This window comes from Coturnix japonica, chromosome 3 (genome assembly GCF_054131305.1).
Source record: "Coturnix japonica strain WE chromosome 3, WE-NBRP24, whole genome shotgun sequence".
NCBI classification, from domain to species: Eukaryota; Metazoa; Chordata; class Aves; order Galliformes; family Phasianidae; genus Coturnix; species Coturnix japonica.
In genome coordinates this window covers 63,145,639-63,159,989 of record NC_140665.1, presented here as the reverse complement: position 1 = coordinate 63,159,989, position 14,351 = coordinate 63,145,639, and the positions used below count along the sequence as shown (strand labels likewise).

At 42.8% G+C, this 14,351-nt stretch overlaps 1 protein-coding gene across 4 annotated transcripts in view; it reads left to right on the top strand.

The window, feature by feature from the left end:
• The first annotated feature begins 9,685 nt into the window (after positions 1 to 9,685).
• Positions 9,686 to 14,351, top strand: part of LOC107311789 (ribosome production factor 2 homolog) — a 13,335-nt gene continuing 8,669 nt past the window's right edge. Inside the window, exons 1-9 of one of the 4 annotated variants that reach the window (XM_085543637.1) lie at positions 9,686 to 9,748; positions 9,904 to 9,984; positions 10,418 to 10,481; positions 11,027 to 11,071; positions 11,202 to 11,312; positions 12,501 to 12,643; positions 13,272 to 13,414; positions 13,541 to 13,673; positions 14,308 to 14,345. In XM_085543637.1, the coding sequence (XP_085399763.1) occupies positions 9,704 to 9,748; positions 9,904 to 9,984; positions 10,418 to 10,481; positions 11,027 to 11,071; positions 11,202 to 11,312; positions 12,501 to 12,643; positions 13,272 to 13,414; positions 13,541 to 13,673; positions 14,308 to 14,345 (803 nt within the window). In that variant the 5' untranslated portion in view covers positions 9,686 to 9,703. Of the gene's footprint in view, positions 9,749 to 9,903; positions 10,014 to 10,417; positions 10,482 to 11,026; positions 11,072 to 11,198; positions 11,313 to 12,500; positions 12,644 to 13,271; positions 13,415 to 13,540; positions 13,674 to 14,307; positions 14,346 to 14,351 lie in introns of all 4 variants that reach the window. The other 3 variants (XM_085543636.1, XM_015858609.2, XM_085543638.1) reach the window with 3 other exon arrangements.

Sequence of the window (14,351 nt, the reverse complement as noted above, 5' to 3'; positions counted from 1 at the left end):
TTATCTAGAAGATATGCTGCTATACATATATATTTAAATGTTTTATAAAAGCTTTTGAAGAGAGAACTGAATTTAGAGTTGTGAGTAGCTCAGAGTGCTCTGAAATGCTGCACTCAGCTCAGCTGGCGCTGTTATTGATTAAAGTGGCAATGGATGGGGCCCTGAGAGGTGAACTGTAATGAATATTTAGTCTTGTCAATTCAGTCCCGGGGAACTCAATGGAAAGACTTCTATGGGAGCATGTCCTCTAATGCAATTGTAGCCAATTGACGTGGCCCTTGAGAACACCCTTCAATTTTCACATTGATGGTCAAAGTAAGAGCATGTTTTGAGCAACATGATCTTCAGCAATGTTAATTTGGAAACGCAGAGAGCTTTAAAGTTAATTTCCCAAATAGAAGCATTGCTTTTTACTTTGAGGCTATTAAAAAAAGCTGATAATGTTATTGGTGAATCTGTTTGTCTGCTTACAAACCTGCTGACTCGCCGAGACAAACAATTATATTATTTCATGTATTTCTAAAAGGAATACAGACCTTGCATATTTCATACCTCTTACAGCACTGCATATTATGCCTCCTCTTTCTGAGAAAAACGGGTTTTTTGTACTGTTACGATGTGGTTGTGTTTATAATTCAGAACTAGGAGGAAATTATTTTGTAGATGACTTCTATATATGTTCACTGGCTTTGAACTGCAGACACGCACATGGTAACACCTCTGCATCAGGAAGGGGAGACTTCTGGTGTGAGTTTGTAAAGTGACCCTGGCAACTTCGCTAGATTCATCGTTAACAGCACGTGATAGTAAGGGTTAGAAAGGGTTAAAAACATACAGTATCACCACGCTGTAGGCAGTACACGTATAACAACGTTTGAAAAACAAACAAGCAAAAAAGGCAAAGTGACTCATTCCCTTAACAGAGGATGTGTTGTACCCAGTGCTCTGCAGTGACAGCTACCGAGTAGAAGACGACCAACGTACAGAGGTTGCTACAAAAGTTGTAGCACCTGCAGCTGGTGGATGCTGAGTGTGAGGCTGATAGAAGTGGTGAAAGCAAGTAGAAGCCTTTCAAAGTGAACATGCAAACGGCTGCCACTGGAATCGTTTGTACTCTTCTACGATGAATATTTTTCACGTCGCTCTTCCATTTGTTCTTAGGAAGATAATTGAAAGTTCTCAAGGTTTATTTGCAGCTGTACTGTGCTGTTAAGCACCTCCACGCATGGAGGTGCCTTCAGCACATCCATTAACGTGCCGCTGCAGAGCAGGAAGGTGTGTTTTCTGATCACCTGCTCTCTTAATATTGTACTCTCTTAAATAAGTCATTTCTGAAGTATGCCAGCTATGCAGAGCACCCCGAGGGGCTCAGCAGACAAGCAGTTACAAACCACTGATTTTTCTCTCCAATTCCTCGTGGGGCTGCTAAGCAGTAGGTAGGAAAGGAATCAGCTACTGGAGAAAGCTACCAACCTTTATTTTTAATAAAGAAGCAGAGGAATCACATTTAAACTTGCTTTTGTAAACCTGTCCTGTCGAATCCCTTTTGTAAAGACCTGTAATCCAGCTGTAGGCTTGGCCAGCTGCCACCTCGTTTAGCCAAGTCTCAATTTCTCGCAGTAATAAAGCTCGACCATCAGGTTTTAGTGTAAAAGCTGACCTATAGATTACATTTGTTAATGTTACAGATCTCTATCAAGCAAAGGCAGGAGGGCATTTCATTTTAGATAACATAAAGGGACCTCTGCGTGCTGGAGAAACATGCTAATATTATTTTTGGTCAGACTGCATTATTATAATGGTTAAATATGTTGAAAGTAATGCGGAATTACAAGTGCTCTTTATCCCAGGTCAAGAGTTCTCAAAATATGCCACCACCTGAAAGATGCACGTACGCGGATCTGGTCAGAAGCCAGAAGGGGGTAAGTGGAGGGTCCTGCTCGGTGTGACTGCACGTGTTGAAGAACCAACACAGAAATACACAGAGAAAGAAGAGAGAGCCAGCCACAGTCACACGAGGGCTAGGAATACTCTCAAAAGGAAAGCGTCATGATGAAGCTAATAGGCCGAGTGCCAGTTCAAGAAGAATGGAAGCTCTGAGAAACTGCTCTGCTCAATTCCGTCTGTGTTAGGAGAAGCTGGACTCTGTATTCTTTTTTGCAACACTGTATGCAAAACCCTGCGGAATTTTAGCCCGTTTGGGGAAAAGAATCAACAAAACATAGATGAGTTACAGAAACAGATGGTCACTTCAGAAACGTTTTATTTCTTCAGGTCACCTGACAGTGATTTAACAAATGAATACAGTCTCTACATGAAGATGATCACAGTTACATCTTTGGGAAAGCACAGGGTGTGCCATCATAGAATTGTAGAATCATAGAATTACTGAGGTTGGAAGAGACCTTAAAGATCATCAAGTCCAACTGCAGCCTAACCACAGCACCCTGACTCTGACAACCCTCTGCTAAATCATACTCCACATACTCGACGTACTGCAGCACTGAAAATACTCACCATAAATATCTTGTTGCAGTGCTGCACGAGGATTGGGTTCTAAACTTCTTGAGAAAACTTCCTGGGGAAAAGATAAAATAAAAAATAAAGGATCCAGCTGGGGAATTCCAGAGAAGCAGCAAAGCCAACTAAATACATTATTCACTGCTGGCCACTGTCAGTATCTGCAAATGCGTGAGGAAAAGCTGATTGGAAAAGCACGGAAGGCAACAAAGAAAATTAGTTTTTGCTTCTAGTCACAAATTCAAGGCTGTCGCCTGCGAACTCTGAGCTGATTAGAGAAAATGAAGCAGAAAGAAAGAGAGCTGCTGGCAGTGACCTCCGCTCCTGCTGGAGATGCCAGAACTGGCCATTCTGCAGCTCCTGCCAAACACACAATCCCTTGCACAGACCAGTCCAGAGCTGGACTGATACCAGCAGAATCTTTCCATCTGGACTGCTCCCAAAACGAAGACGACAGAAGGATATTTGTAATGCTTGCACTGCTCTCCCTTGCATTTTGTGCTTGCCAGAACAGTGATGGCTGAACGAGCTTAAAGAAACTGAGTCGGTAGCAGTTACACATCATGATGTGTTTTAGCTCACTGAATGTAAGGAAGAACAAGTCTGAAATGCTGCTCTGTTGCTTATACAATGGGAAAAAAACTTTTCTGCTTCCAAGTACAGGACATGTTTTCACAGATAAACATGTATATGTGTGTAGTAGAAGTTTACAGTATTAATCCTTGAAGACAGAATGTCTCGAGGTTTGCCATAGTACCTTCTTTAAATGTCTCCTTCAAAACAAAGTGTTTTGGAATCTCAGAATCGGTACCTGATGGGCTTTTCATTAGGACATCTTTATCTTAATGCCAGCATAACTTCTATTAGGTAGAATTGATGTAAAGAAAGCTCCTTCTTTTCAGGGCAGTCCTGAGCCTATGTTACATAATAATAATGGACCTGGATGCTGAGGTGGTTAAGTCTGACATCTGGAATGTCATGATCAGCCCTTTATGGAGGTTACAGTAATAATACCAGATCAAACACAGGTATGGAAGTTTAAACTTAAAGAGCGTCTGCTCTCATCTCCTGTAGTTCTGTCACTCAATTACAGTGCAAAAGCCCTGCCGCAAAAAGCAGTACTTAATTCAGTGTTATTTGTAATAATTCATGAACCACGTTCAAATGATGTGCTTTAACAGCAGTCACCATTCAACAACATTTTATTCAGTATAAACTACTGGGAATGCAAGAAATGCAATTAAAAGGTATAAAATTAGTTACAAAAGAAAGAAGCTCATCCACTGGGGAGTGAAATCCAACACATTGTGTATTTATCTAGTTGTGTGCTGGACATCTTGTCCATAAGGGTGCTGTGACAGACAGTGTTGTAATCCTTTCGGATTTCAGCAAAGCTTTCAACAACTTGCTACAACTGAAGTAGAAAATGAAGAAACTCCTGAATTGACGGTATGTGTTGCTACTGACTAACAAAGATGATCCTAAGTGCAAACAATCCGAAGTTCAAAAGGCTCCAGAATCTCCAAGAGAGCAAATAAAGAGAGCTAAAAAGGCCAAGGCCAACAACCTCAGCCTCTTCCATTCTTATTACAGAACTATATGTGGTGGCTGAAGGCTGCCCACAGTTTAGAAATCCACAGAAGTTATAAATCCTCTTCTCAAAAAGAATTTCTGTAACAAGAAAAGAAGCAGATCAGCAGTACGTACTTGCTTGATGAGAAAAAGCAGCTATGTTTCCCTGCAAACATAAGTAATAAAGGATGGTAAGGCCTGTAAGCCTTCAGGCTAACAGACCTTTGGTTTTTAAAATGAATGTTCATCTGGATTTCTAGGGGGAAAAGAATATCCTTTAAATGAAGGCAAAAATCTCCATGACAGCAGCTAGAGGAGTAGAGAGAAATTCCCTCAAACTTCATCTCCTGGCCTGCATTTCTGACTAGCCTGCAAATGGATTCTGTCGTGCCTTTGCTCTAGTGGCGCTTTGAGCCAGCTGGACATAAGATCAGTGGCTTTCCAGAAATCATGTGGCCACATTAGCATAGTCCTGAGCTCACGCTCGCACACCCTGCCTCCCAGCCAGCCTCATTAGCTCAGGTTCAGCAACGTGGGAATCATGGCTACACAGATGCCAGAGTTGGCTCCCAGATGGTTCAGGACACAGGCAGAGGGAAGGCATTGCTGTCTGCACCCATCCATGCAGATATACCCTCAGATGACCCCAGGTATGTGCACTGATACTCTATAGAATGCAGCATTGCCATCTTATACTTGTAACCATGTCAATTCCATTGTCACATCTAAAGCATTGCTCTCCTCTTAAAACAGCACTGCGTGTAAATTATTTTGAACAATGAAGTTATAATGGCAAAGATTATTACGTTGCATTAGCTTCGTTGCTTCCCAAACACATAATAGTGAAGCAAAGCAGGAAAGAAACTACTGAAGGAATGTGATCAGACCATGGCAATCTCCTTGCTTCAGCTTTTTGGCATTACTGATAAGTCTTCCTTAAGCAGTGGAAACACTAAGTTTGCACTGCCATAGATTAGATCCTTCCTTCCCTTCCATTATCCATCCTTCCTCTTGAAAACAGAGGCAGATTTCCACCTTTCGTTGTCATCCGCTATCTACTATGCTAAATGCCTCTACTTCTCAGTATTTTCTGTTTACAGTAACCAGCTCTTATCAGGAAGCGACCATCACCAGCCAGGTACTGCAATCCCTGTCAGACGCTTTACCTGTTTAGGAGTAATTTAAGTTCATAGGAATTGCGTATCACTTGTTTCTAAAGATATATTTTAACTCTGACTTTACTCAACGTTCTTCAGCGGTGCCAAAGGCTTTTACCATCCCCACATCATTCATACAGTGGCTTTACAGCATTTCAGTGGTTACCTTCCTGCCATCGAGTGCCTAACAGTACTGCACTATCCTGATTTAAAACCAGCTTTTCTCATTCTCCTATTTTGGATTTGGGTTACTGTGTTATTTATGGGGCAACAGATTCTTAGTACTTAGAGGGATGCACACACGGATAACTCAGCTCAGCCTTCCGTGTGCTGTTTCATTGCATTTCATTTGTTCAGATGACTCTTCTCTATTTTCTACTTCACTTGTATTTTCAATTCTATCCTGTTCTTTGAGAATACAGAGTGTTTATGATTTCACTCACAGCGTAAATTAACATTTTAAAAGCAACTTTATAACATGTTCCTGTAATATCACAGTAAGAAAAACACACACATATCAAATTTATCCTCTCTCGGGCTTCAGTAATTTGGATCTTTCTTTTCTTTATACTGGGTAAGAAATGCTTTCTGTAGGTCAGTGAGAACACCTACAAAAGCACTAAGCAACCAGGAATTCCTGATGGCTGCCAAGTTACACCTGAACAAAAGCCCACAGATATTAAGCCTCTGATGTTTGCGATGCAGACTGGCTAGTAACTATTCTTTATTGCCCACACTGACAGTCACTTTGGCAATTTCTGAGGTGTGTAGAGAAATGCTTTTAACAGCGCTTCACTAGCAGGCAAAGCAATGTTCATGTACAAGGCAAACAAAACACGATCCAATAAAAATATTTCACTTTAATAAAAAATAAGCCATGCGAGCTTAATATAAGAGTATGAGAAACACAATTTTCTGCTTTTACATCATTGTTAGAAAAAAAATCCAAAATTTGATGTATCAGATTGTTTTAAATATTTTAAAGACACATATATATATGTCTGTATATATATATACAGACAAGCCAGCTAAGATTAAATAAGAGCTTGGCCCTAAAACATCATCAATATTCCAGCAACCTCTGAAGTCAAGGGCATTCAGCTGCTTCCAGCCCAACAGACATAAGAATTCATATCTTTGGATCTTAAGTAACTGATGCCAAACAATCTGAGGTCATGTAAAAGATCCCAAACATTAACATTGCATAAATTAGCAAGTCAATTCCGCAGATAGGCATCCTTTTCAATCCAGCTGGATAAAAAGTAAACATAATTTGCTCTCCATTTATTACTGGTTGTTTCAAAAGATTATTATCTGATGAGTTTCACTGGGGAGGATCCCAGTGCTCAGACTCCATGCAGGTCACTGCAGCAATGCCGACTGCTGCTATGCCACTCTCCCTGTCCCCCATCACTCACAGACACAAAGATACTTTCCTCCTATCCTCAATCCTTCCTCAAGGATTTGCTTGATGGAGTCATAGAATCATAGAATGGCCTGGGCTGAAAAAGACCACAGTGATCATCTTCATTTTGAAGGAGACATCTGTGACAACAAGGAAGCCTACAAGGAGCAGAAACAAGGATTCCTCTCCACTCGAGAGGAATATGGAGACATTCTCCAAGCATCCAGAGAGGAAATTAAGAAAGGTAGAGAGCCCAGATGGAAATGAATCTGGTCAGGAATGTCAAAGGTAACAAAGACGTGCTTCCCTAAGTACATAGGTGCCAAAGAGAAGACTACAGAAAATGTGGGCCTGGTGATGAACAAGACGGGGGACCTGCTTACACAGGACAGGAAAAGATTGTAGTATAAAGTATCTTCTTTGCCTCCATTTTTACTAGCAAGACCTGCCTTCAGAAAGTCCAGGTTGCAGAGACCTGATCTGGAGAAGAGAAGGCTGATCAGGATCTCTTCAGTGTATGGAGATACCTGAAGGCAAAGCACAGAGAAGACAAAGACAGGTATTTTCAGCCATGACAGAACAAGAGGCAAAGGGCACAAACTCAAACGAAGGAGCATCTGTTTGAACATCAGGAAACACTTGTACTGCATGGGTGATAGAGCACTGCACAGGTTGCAGAGCTTGTGGGGTCTCTGCTTGGAGATCCTCAGAACCTGTCTTTAGACATAGCCCTGTCTCTAGACATAGCCCTGAGCAACTTGCTCTGGGTGTCCTTGCTTGACCAGGGAGATTGAACAAGATGGAACTAGAGGGCCCATCCAACGTCTGGTCATCCTGTGATCTGGGCTTTAAAAATTATAATGTGTTGTTCACAGTAAATTGCCAGATTAGGAGTGATGAATTCCTGTTGTGCACCAGAGGCAGAAGCTGAAAGCAGCTGTAAATTCAGCTGAAACTGCTCAGTGCACCCAGAAGATCCTTTCTAATTGTGAGCATACCAGCTTTAGCTCAAGGCTACCCGGTCCAAGAAGACAAAGAACAGACCAGCAAAAAGCACTGTCTCAGCTACTGAAATGATACACAGCACAGATCTCCAAACAAATTTTAGGGGGCTACACAGGAAAGAAGTTAATCATCTTGGCCAGAAGCAGAACTAGCAGTGGTAAGGTGTGCATGGTTTCTATTTTACTTTTGATGAGAGACAAGAGAGTTCTCAGGAAGAAGCACACACCCCTGCCCTCCTCTTTTTTACTTCCAGCTCCCCAGTTCTTCTCAGACCAGTTCCCCTTTTACAGCTGAGATTCAGAGCACTCTCTCATGCTGCTTGTCAACCTGCTCCCACCATGACAGACAGCGCTCCAAGAGTCAGCAGAAATGCAGTGGCAGAGATTGGGAAGCAGGTGCCAGGTAACAACAAGCACTTGTGCAGACTAACTGCCTTGGACACAGTGGCTCTGTGACACCAGGACTGGCATGAATCCTCCAGAAACCTGAGCACAGTACTCAATGAATATCTAACTTCAAGGTCCTGCTATGCTGGAATCTGATTCCAGCTCTTAGAACTGAAGCAGAAACCTAGCAAATGGCTATAGAATCATAAGCTGATCCCATTACAGCTGGAGTGAGACCACTAAATCACAAATAGCAAAGTTTCCTTCACTCAACTTTTTTACTCTCCTACTGTACTGCATCTCACTCCATAGTCTTAGGTGGAACATGCTAAATTGTGGAAATAAGTGCTCCACTTTACCCTTTTTTTCCCCTGCTTTTTCTCACAAGGTTGCTAGGATTTATTTACATGATCTTGAAGGAGCTTTTCAAAAAGACAAAGATAGATAGAAAGGAACTGTGACACCTATGAGCAGGTTTGGCTTGCAAATTCCTAACTGAATGGGCTCAGCAGTAAAGCTTTAGGGAAATCCAAATCATCCTCTGTAATACTATCAGCCAACTACTTTTGTCCTGAAGCTGATTTATGTTTTGTGACCCTGACCTTTTGTCCAAGGTCTGCATCCAGAAATAAGCTAGTTACTCTCTTACTCGCGTTGTTCTGCCTCTCCATTTAAAAATACTAAATTCTGTATTCTTTTCACTAGAAAGCACACAAGTCCTTTGACAGGTACTCATAGTCTGAACAGACTAAACTAAAAACCTCAACAAAGGCTCTCAGTGGTTTTAGAAATTATTTAACCTCTTAGTCATACTCAGCTAAGGCCTTACAACGAACCTAAACGTTAAGCAGGGAATGGAGAGAGAGTAATTGCCTTCTGCAGAGGGGTTGAGAAGGAATTCCAAGCACGAAGATAAAAATCAAAAGAAAACAGGAAAACAAGAGAAAGCTGAAAGCCAGAACCATATTGATTAAGTATTTCAGTGAATGTTTTCTGACTTCCCATAATGTCACATAACTGCAGTGATGTTTATTTGCTCAAACAGGAAGTTCAAATCTCTAATTTAAGAACTTCCACACTAAAACTTCGCATGACACTCTTTTAAGAGAGGAATTGTTGAGGTGCACTTGCTGGGTTATGACAAAGCCACATTATGAATGCTCATGGCAAGTGCAGGCTTAGTGTCACTACCCATGTGCACAACCAGCCCCAGTTTGTTAGTCGTTCTTACTTATATAAGCCTCATATAACTCTCTAAATCCAGTGCTATGTAAGGGATTATTAAACCTCCAGCCTTGACAAACCAAAACAAAGCCGAACGCTGGCTTCCCTAAGAATAACTGCTGAACTAACTTGTACGGTCGGGGATTTCTCTAGGAGAAAAGCCAGAGCGCTGCACTGACATCTGTGTCCTGCTCCTTAAGGCAGAGCTTAGGTAGGAGCTGCCGTGAATTCCCTTGGCGACAGCTTTTATTATTACCCCCGGTATGTAACACTGCAATGAATGATGTCGGCACTGCGGGCACAACCGACACAGCGCCTCACGGCCGCCCCCTGCTGTGGGCACGGCCAGGGGCGGGGCCGGGCCCCCTCTAAGATGGCGGCGCCGCGGTCACGTGGTGCGCGCTGAGGCGGGCGGTGGGGGAGCGGCTGGCAACATGGCGGCGGCGGAGGGTGTGAGGGAAGAAGAGGATGAGGTGGAGGTCGGTCTGCGTGATCCTCGAGCTCCTCTGTTTTTCCGGCAGCGTTAAGGGAGGGGGCGAGGCGTCCATTTATGCTGGAGTTCTGTGTTTCTGTGTTGTTTTATCTAGAGTTCAGGTCCATCAGTAATAGGTGCACGTTGTAACTTATCTTGTAGGAGCAGCTGGTGATGGTGGAGCTGTCGGGAATTATTGATTCAGACTTCTTAGAAAAATGCGAAAACAAATGCAAGATTTTGGTGAGTGATTACAGCACAATAGGAAAGGGGTAAGTGAGTATGATTGTTAACAACAGCAGGGCTGCTTCCAAATGCCTTGAGGTCTATGAAACTTAAATAAAATATTCGGTAGAGAGTTGCATGAGCTTCCTTGGCTGTATTTGGCTGCGGGTTGTGGTCATTCTATCGGAAGCAGCAGTTATTGTGCTTTGAGATTCTCTTGCAATGTTGTTAGAATAGCTTTAAATATCTGCATTATATCCTCCTCATACCCAGCCTACCTGGTCTCATTCACAAAATAAGCATTCCTTCAGACTGTTGATATTATATCATGGGGAAACTTACTAAAGCCCCAGTAAAAGATTCTGCATTGTGCTGTGCTCAGCACTCTCTGGTTGTACAGTAAGAAATGGACTCTTAACATGTACGTTATTTTTCCCCCGTTTCTTTGTAGGGAATAGAGACAGAGAGACCCATTTTACAAGTGGACAGATATGTCTTCGCAGGAGATTATGAAGGTAGGAAAAATAAAAGACTCTCTCCTTGTTCACGTTACCCAAAGAACCTTCTTAACATTGTAGTTATATTTTATCACTGCAAATGGAGAATATGAGACAGTGAAGAACTGAAGATCTTGATGGTGTCTGTATAATAATAGAGAGCAGCACAGTCTACATTTGCCACACATCCATATTTATTTACAGGACAGTATGTCCAGACTTGATTCTGGTGTGTACCACCTGTTATTTCTGAAGGAAAAAATAGGGAGCATTAGATGTCCTGGAGTAAGTGCTTGCAGTCTCCTGTATACGCAGAACTGATGTGCTGTGCAAACTGTGGCTCTCCTATTTGCCTTATGGTGACGTAACTGGGAAGGAAATGATCTGAAATCCTCTATTGTCCATTCAGTGATAGAGATACTGGTATCTGTTTCTGAGTTGGCAAGTGGTTAACAAAGGTTTGGCCATTGGGTGAGGCTGGAAATCAGAGTTGTGACAGTGAGTGCAGTATCTGTAGCTGATAGATATTAGTGTCTAAGGCTATTTCACTTTGTTTTCCTTAGATGTCTTGGGAACCTGCGTGTTTTTTGAGGAAAGCACAGAGCACGGTAATGGTAACAATTTGATGTCCTGTTTATTGTGAGATTCAAAATAATCTTAGTCTTGTTGCAGCTGATAGCGGAATTCACTATAACAATCGCCTTTTGGGTATTGTTTTATCTCCTCTCTTCATAGTAGATGCCGAAGGCAACCAGAAACTACAGTTAAAGTACAAGTGCCACACGATGAAGAAGTTGAATATGACACGGACGCTTTTGTCAGAGAAGAAGGAAGGAGAAGAGAGCATTGGTTAGTGCCCTGCCTCCAATGCATAGGGTCACTGTTGGGTTATACTATGAGTGTTGGCTTTGAGCTGAGTGATTGATTCAAGAATGCAGAAATTAGAGGAGCTTCCTTCCTTAGGCAACAAATATATACTTAAAAAAATAAATAAATCAGATTCCTTCTGCTCAGAGTTGCCTCCAGTAGGAGATTCCTGCAGAGAGATGTAAGCTCTGGTCAAATGTATGCTGAGATTCCTTGGCATGCTTGTCTATTGTATAGGAGTTTTGGCACTTGTTCTGCAGTCTGTAGCAATACTTTTGTGTCTGTTAGTTCTAAATTGATTCTTATTTCTGTCACCTTGGTGCTTTTTGAACCTGTGTAAAATTTGGAAATCTATAATGTCCTTGGTAAGAAGTTCCATCTTTTATATACTAATTTGTTCTCATGTAATATATAGTTAATTGAACCTAACTTTCAAGTAACTGTATACCTAGCAGACCATACCCTTTTTATTCTTTTCATCCTATAGGCAGGACTCTGCTTATACATTTGCTTTATTTCAGTGTTTGTTTTTTTTTATATATACCAAAGTCTGTGCTCTTCAATATTCAGATACTGGGTGTCCCCCCTACATGTGGTAATGCTCATTAACAGCATCCCATTGCTTTTAGCTACCTGTGCTCACTCAAGTCAGTGTTACTGCTTCATATTTTAAGAATATGGCTATTTAGTATTAAACGTGGGTATTTGGCAAGACATTGCATGTAAGTTATGTAACGAATTATCTGGAATGTAACCACAACCCAGCAGTCTTAGTGACACCACACATTCCTCCTCTTCATATAGTTATGTAATACTAACAAACACTATTCACTTTAAAGTGCCACAAACTAGAGAATGTGTTGCTTTATAAAAAGGCCTGTTTTATCTTTTTCCCCCCACAGGGAGCAGCAATGATGCCAAATATTCCTTCTGTACTCTGACAGAAACTTAATCTTGTGCATATAAAGTAATTAAAACATCTTGTGAGTTGGCAGTATGTATATTGAAGTGGGAAGGGAATCCCAGTTCTGTTTGTTTGCAGTCTGTTGTATTTATGTATTTATATATATATAATTGGTGAGAAATCCATTTGCACTGGATGATCTTTTAGGTGTTTTCCAACCTTGGTGACTCTGTGATTCTAACGCTGTTTTTCCTTTGTTGCATCAGGCGGTGTGGAGTGGTTGCAGATCAAGGACAGAGACTTTTCCTACCGCAGGCGTAACACCATTTGTAACTTTCTGCGTGAACAGGAAGATTCGGAGGAGTCAGCTCAGGCTGCGGATAAATTAACTGAGGAAGCGGAGGGGGAGGTGAGCGACAGAGGAAACTCTGACATGAACTGTGATTTGGAGAAGCCGAGTAGCTTGGATGCTGCTTCCATCCCTCTGCCTGACAGCCCTGCTTCCGAGGCAGAGGATTCTCCTCACAGCGCTGCCTTAGGCGATGCACCTCTGTGACGCGGGCTCTCATCTCTTCAGACTTTGTTTGCTGAATTAATGGGCCGATGACACAAGTTATTATTTTATCTGGGCAGTTTGTGGTGGGGAAGGACCGGCACCGTGTTCTTGTGCCTTCCTGTCCTGTTTGGATTATGCTGGGGGGAGCTTTAGTGTTTTTTTTTACTTGTTTTTGATGCTGATTGGAAACGTGTGCATCTCTACCTCAAAACCGAAGAAAAGGAAACAGCTGCATAATAATGAAATAAAAAGACCCTGCCTTTGGATAATATGGGTGTATTGTATGTGTTGTAAAAAGGAGAAGAGGGTGAGTTGGAGTTTAAACTGCATGCCCTGAAGCTCTCAGGTCTGGCTTCCCCTTGTGTCCTGCAGCGACAGAGCTGACAGCTGGTTGTGTGAGGGTCCCTGAGGGTCTCTATCACCCGTCGTACGCTGAGCCGTGTAGCCCCCAGTTTCAATACGCCGTTCCCGCCCGCCACAGCTCGTAGCCGGAACTGGTGTGTCTCGCTTAGCCTTCCTCCATGCGCACTGCGGCTGCCCGAGCCCTCGTTCCGCTCCGGATGCCGGATGTGACGCACCAGAAGCCGCACGTGAGGCCGCCATGGACGCGCTGGACCGGGTGGTGTGAGTGGGGGGAGAGCAGTGTCCCAGCTGTGGGACGTGGGGACCGGGAGGGAGGGGGGGAGGAAGGTCGGTGCGGCTGCTCCTCTGAAGCAGGGGGTGTTTGTAGCTGTGAATTTGCTGTTGCAGGAAGCCCAAAACCAAGAGGGCGAAAAGATTTCTGGAGAAGAGAGAGCCCAAACTGACGGAAAACACCAAAACTGCCATGCTTATCAAAGGAGGGAATGCCAGCTCTACCGTGACTGAGGTGCTTAAAGACATTGTAAGTCCTTACCCGATAAAATTTGCAAGCACCTTTGAAAACGAGAGGGTGAGGTGCAGGGTTGGGACGGGGCCATGCAGCTAATAGCACATCCACAGTGTCATAGGCTGCCTGTGTGTGCATTGATGCAGGGTTCAGCCTCTCCCTTAACGTAAACTTGACAATCCCAGCTCAGTACCTGAAAACATAGTTACATATAGTAGCTGTTCTTGTACTGTTTTCTCACTACACTTTGTCATTTTATTGCTATAGGCTTTTAGATGACTTATTTTCTGGATTGAAAACAATTATACATAAAGAATTATACTATGTATTACACAGAATCACACAGAATCACAGAATGACCCGGGTTGGAAGGGACCTCAAGGATCATGTAGTTCCAACCCCCCTGCCTGGCAGGGCCACCAAACATACACATTTACTAGATCAGGTTGCCCAGGGCCCCGTCCAACCTGGTCTTGAACACCTCCAAGGACGGGGCATCCACAACCTCCCTGGGCAGCCTGTTCCAGGGCCTAACCACTCTCCTAGTGAAGAAAAGTATTGTGCTCTTGTGAGTTGCAGAGTTTAAGGAAAAGCAGCACTGTGCATTTAGATGTATCTGATGTAACACGTTTAACTTTGCCTCTTGCAGTATGCTCTGAAGAAGCCTTTTGCTGTGATGTATAAAAAGTAAGT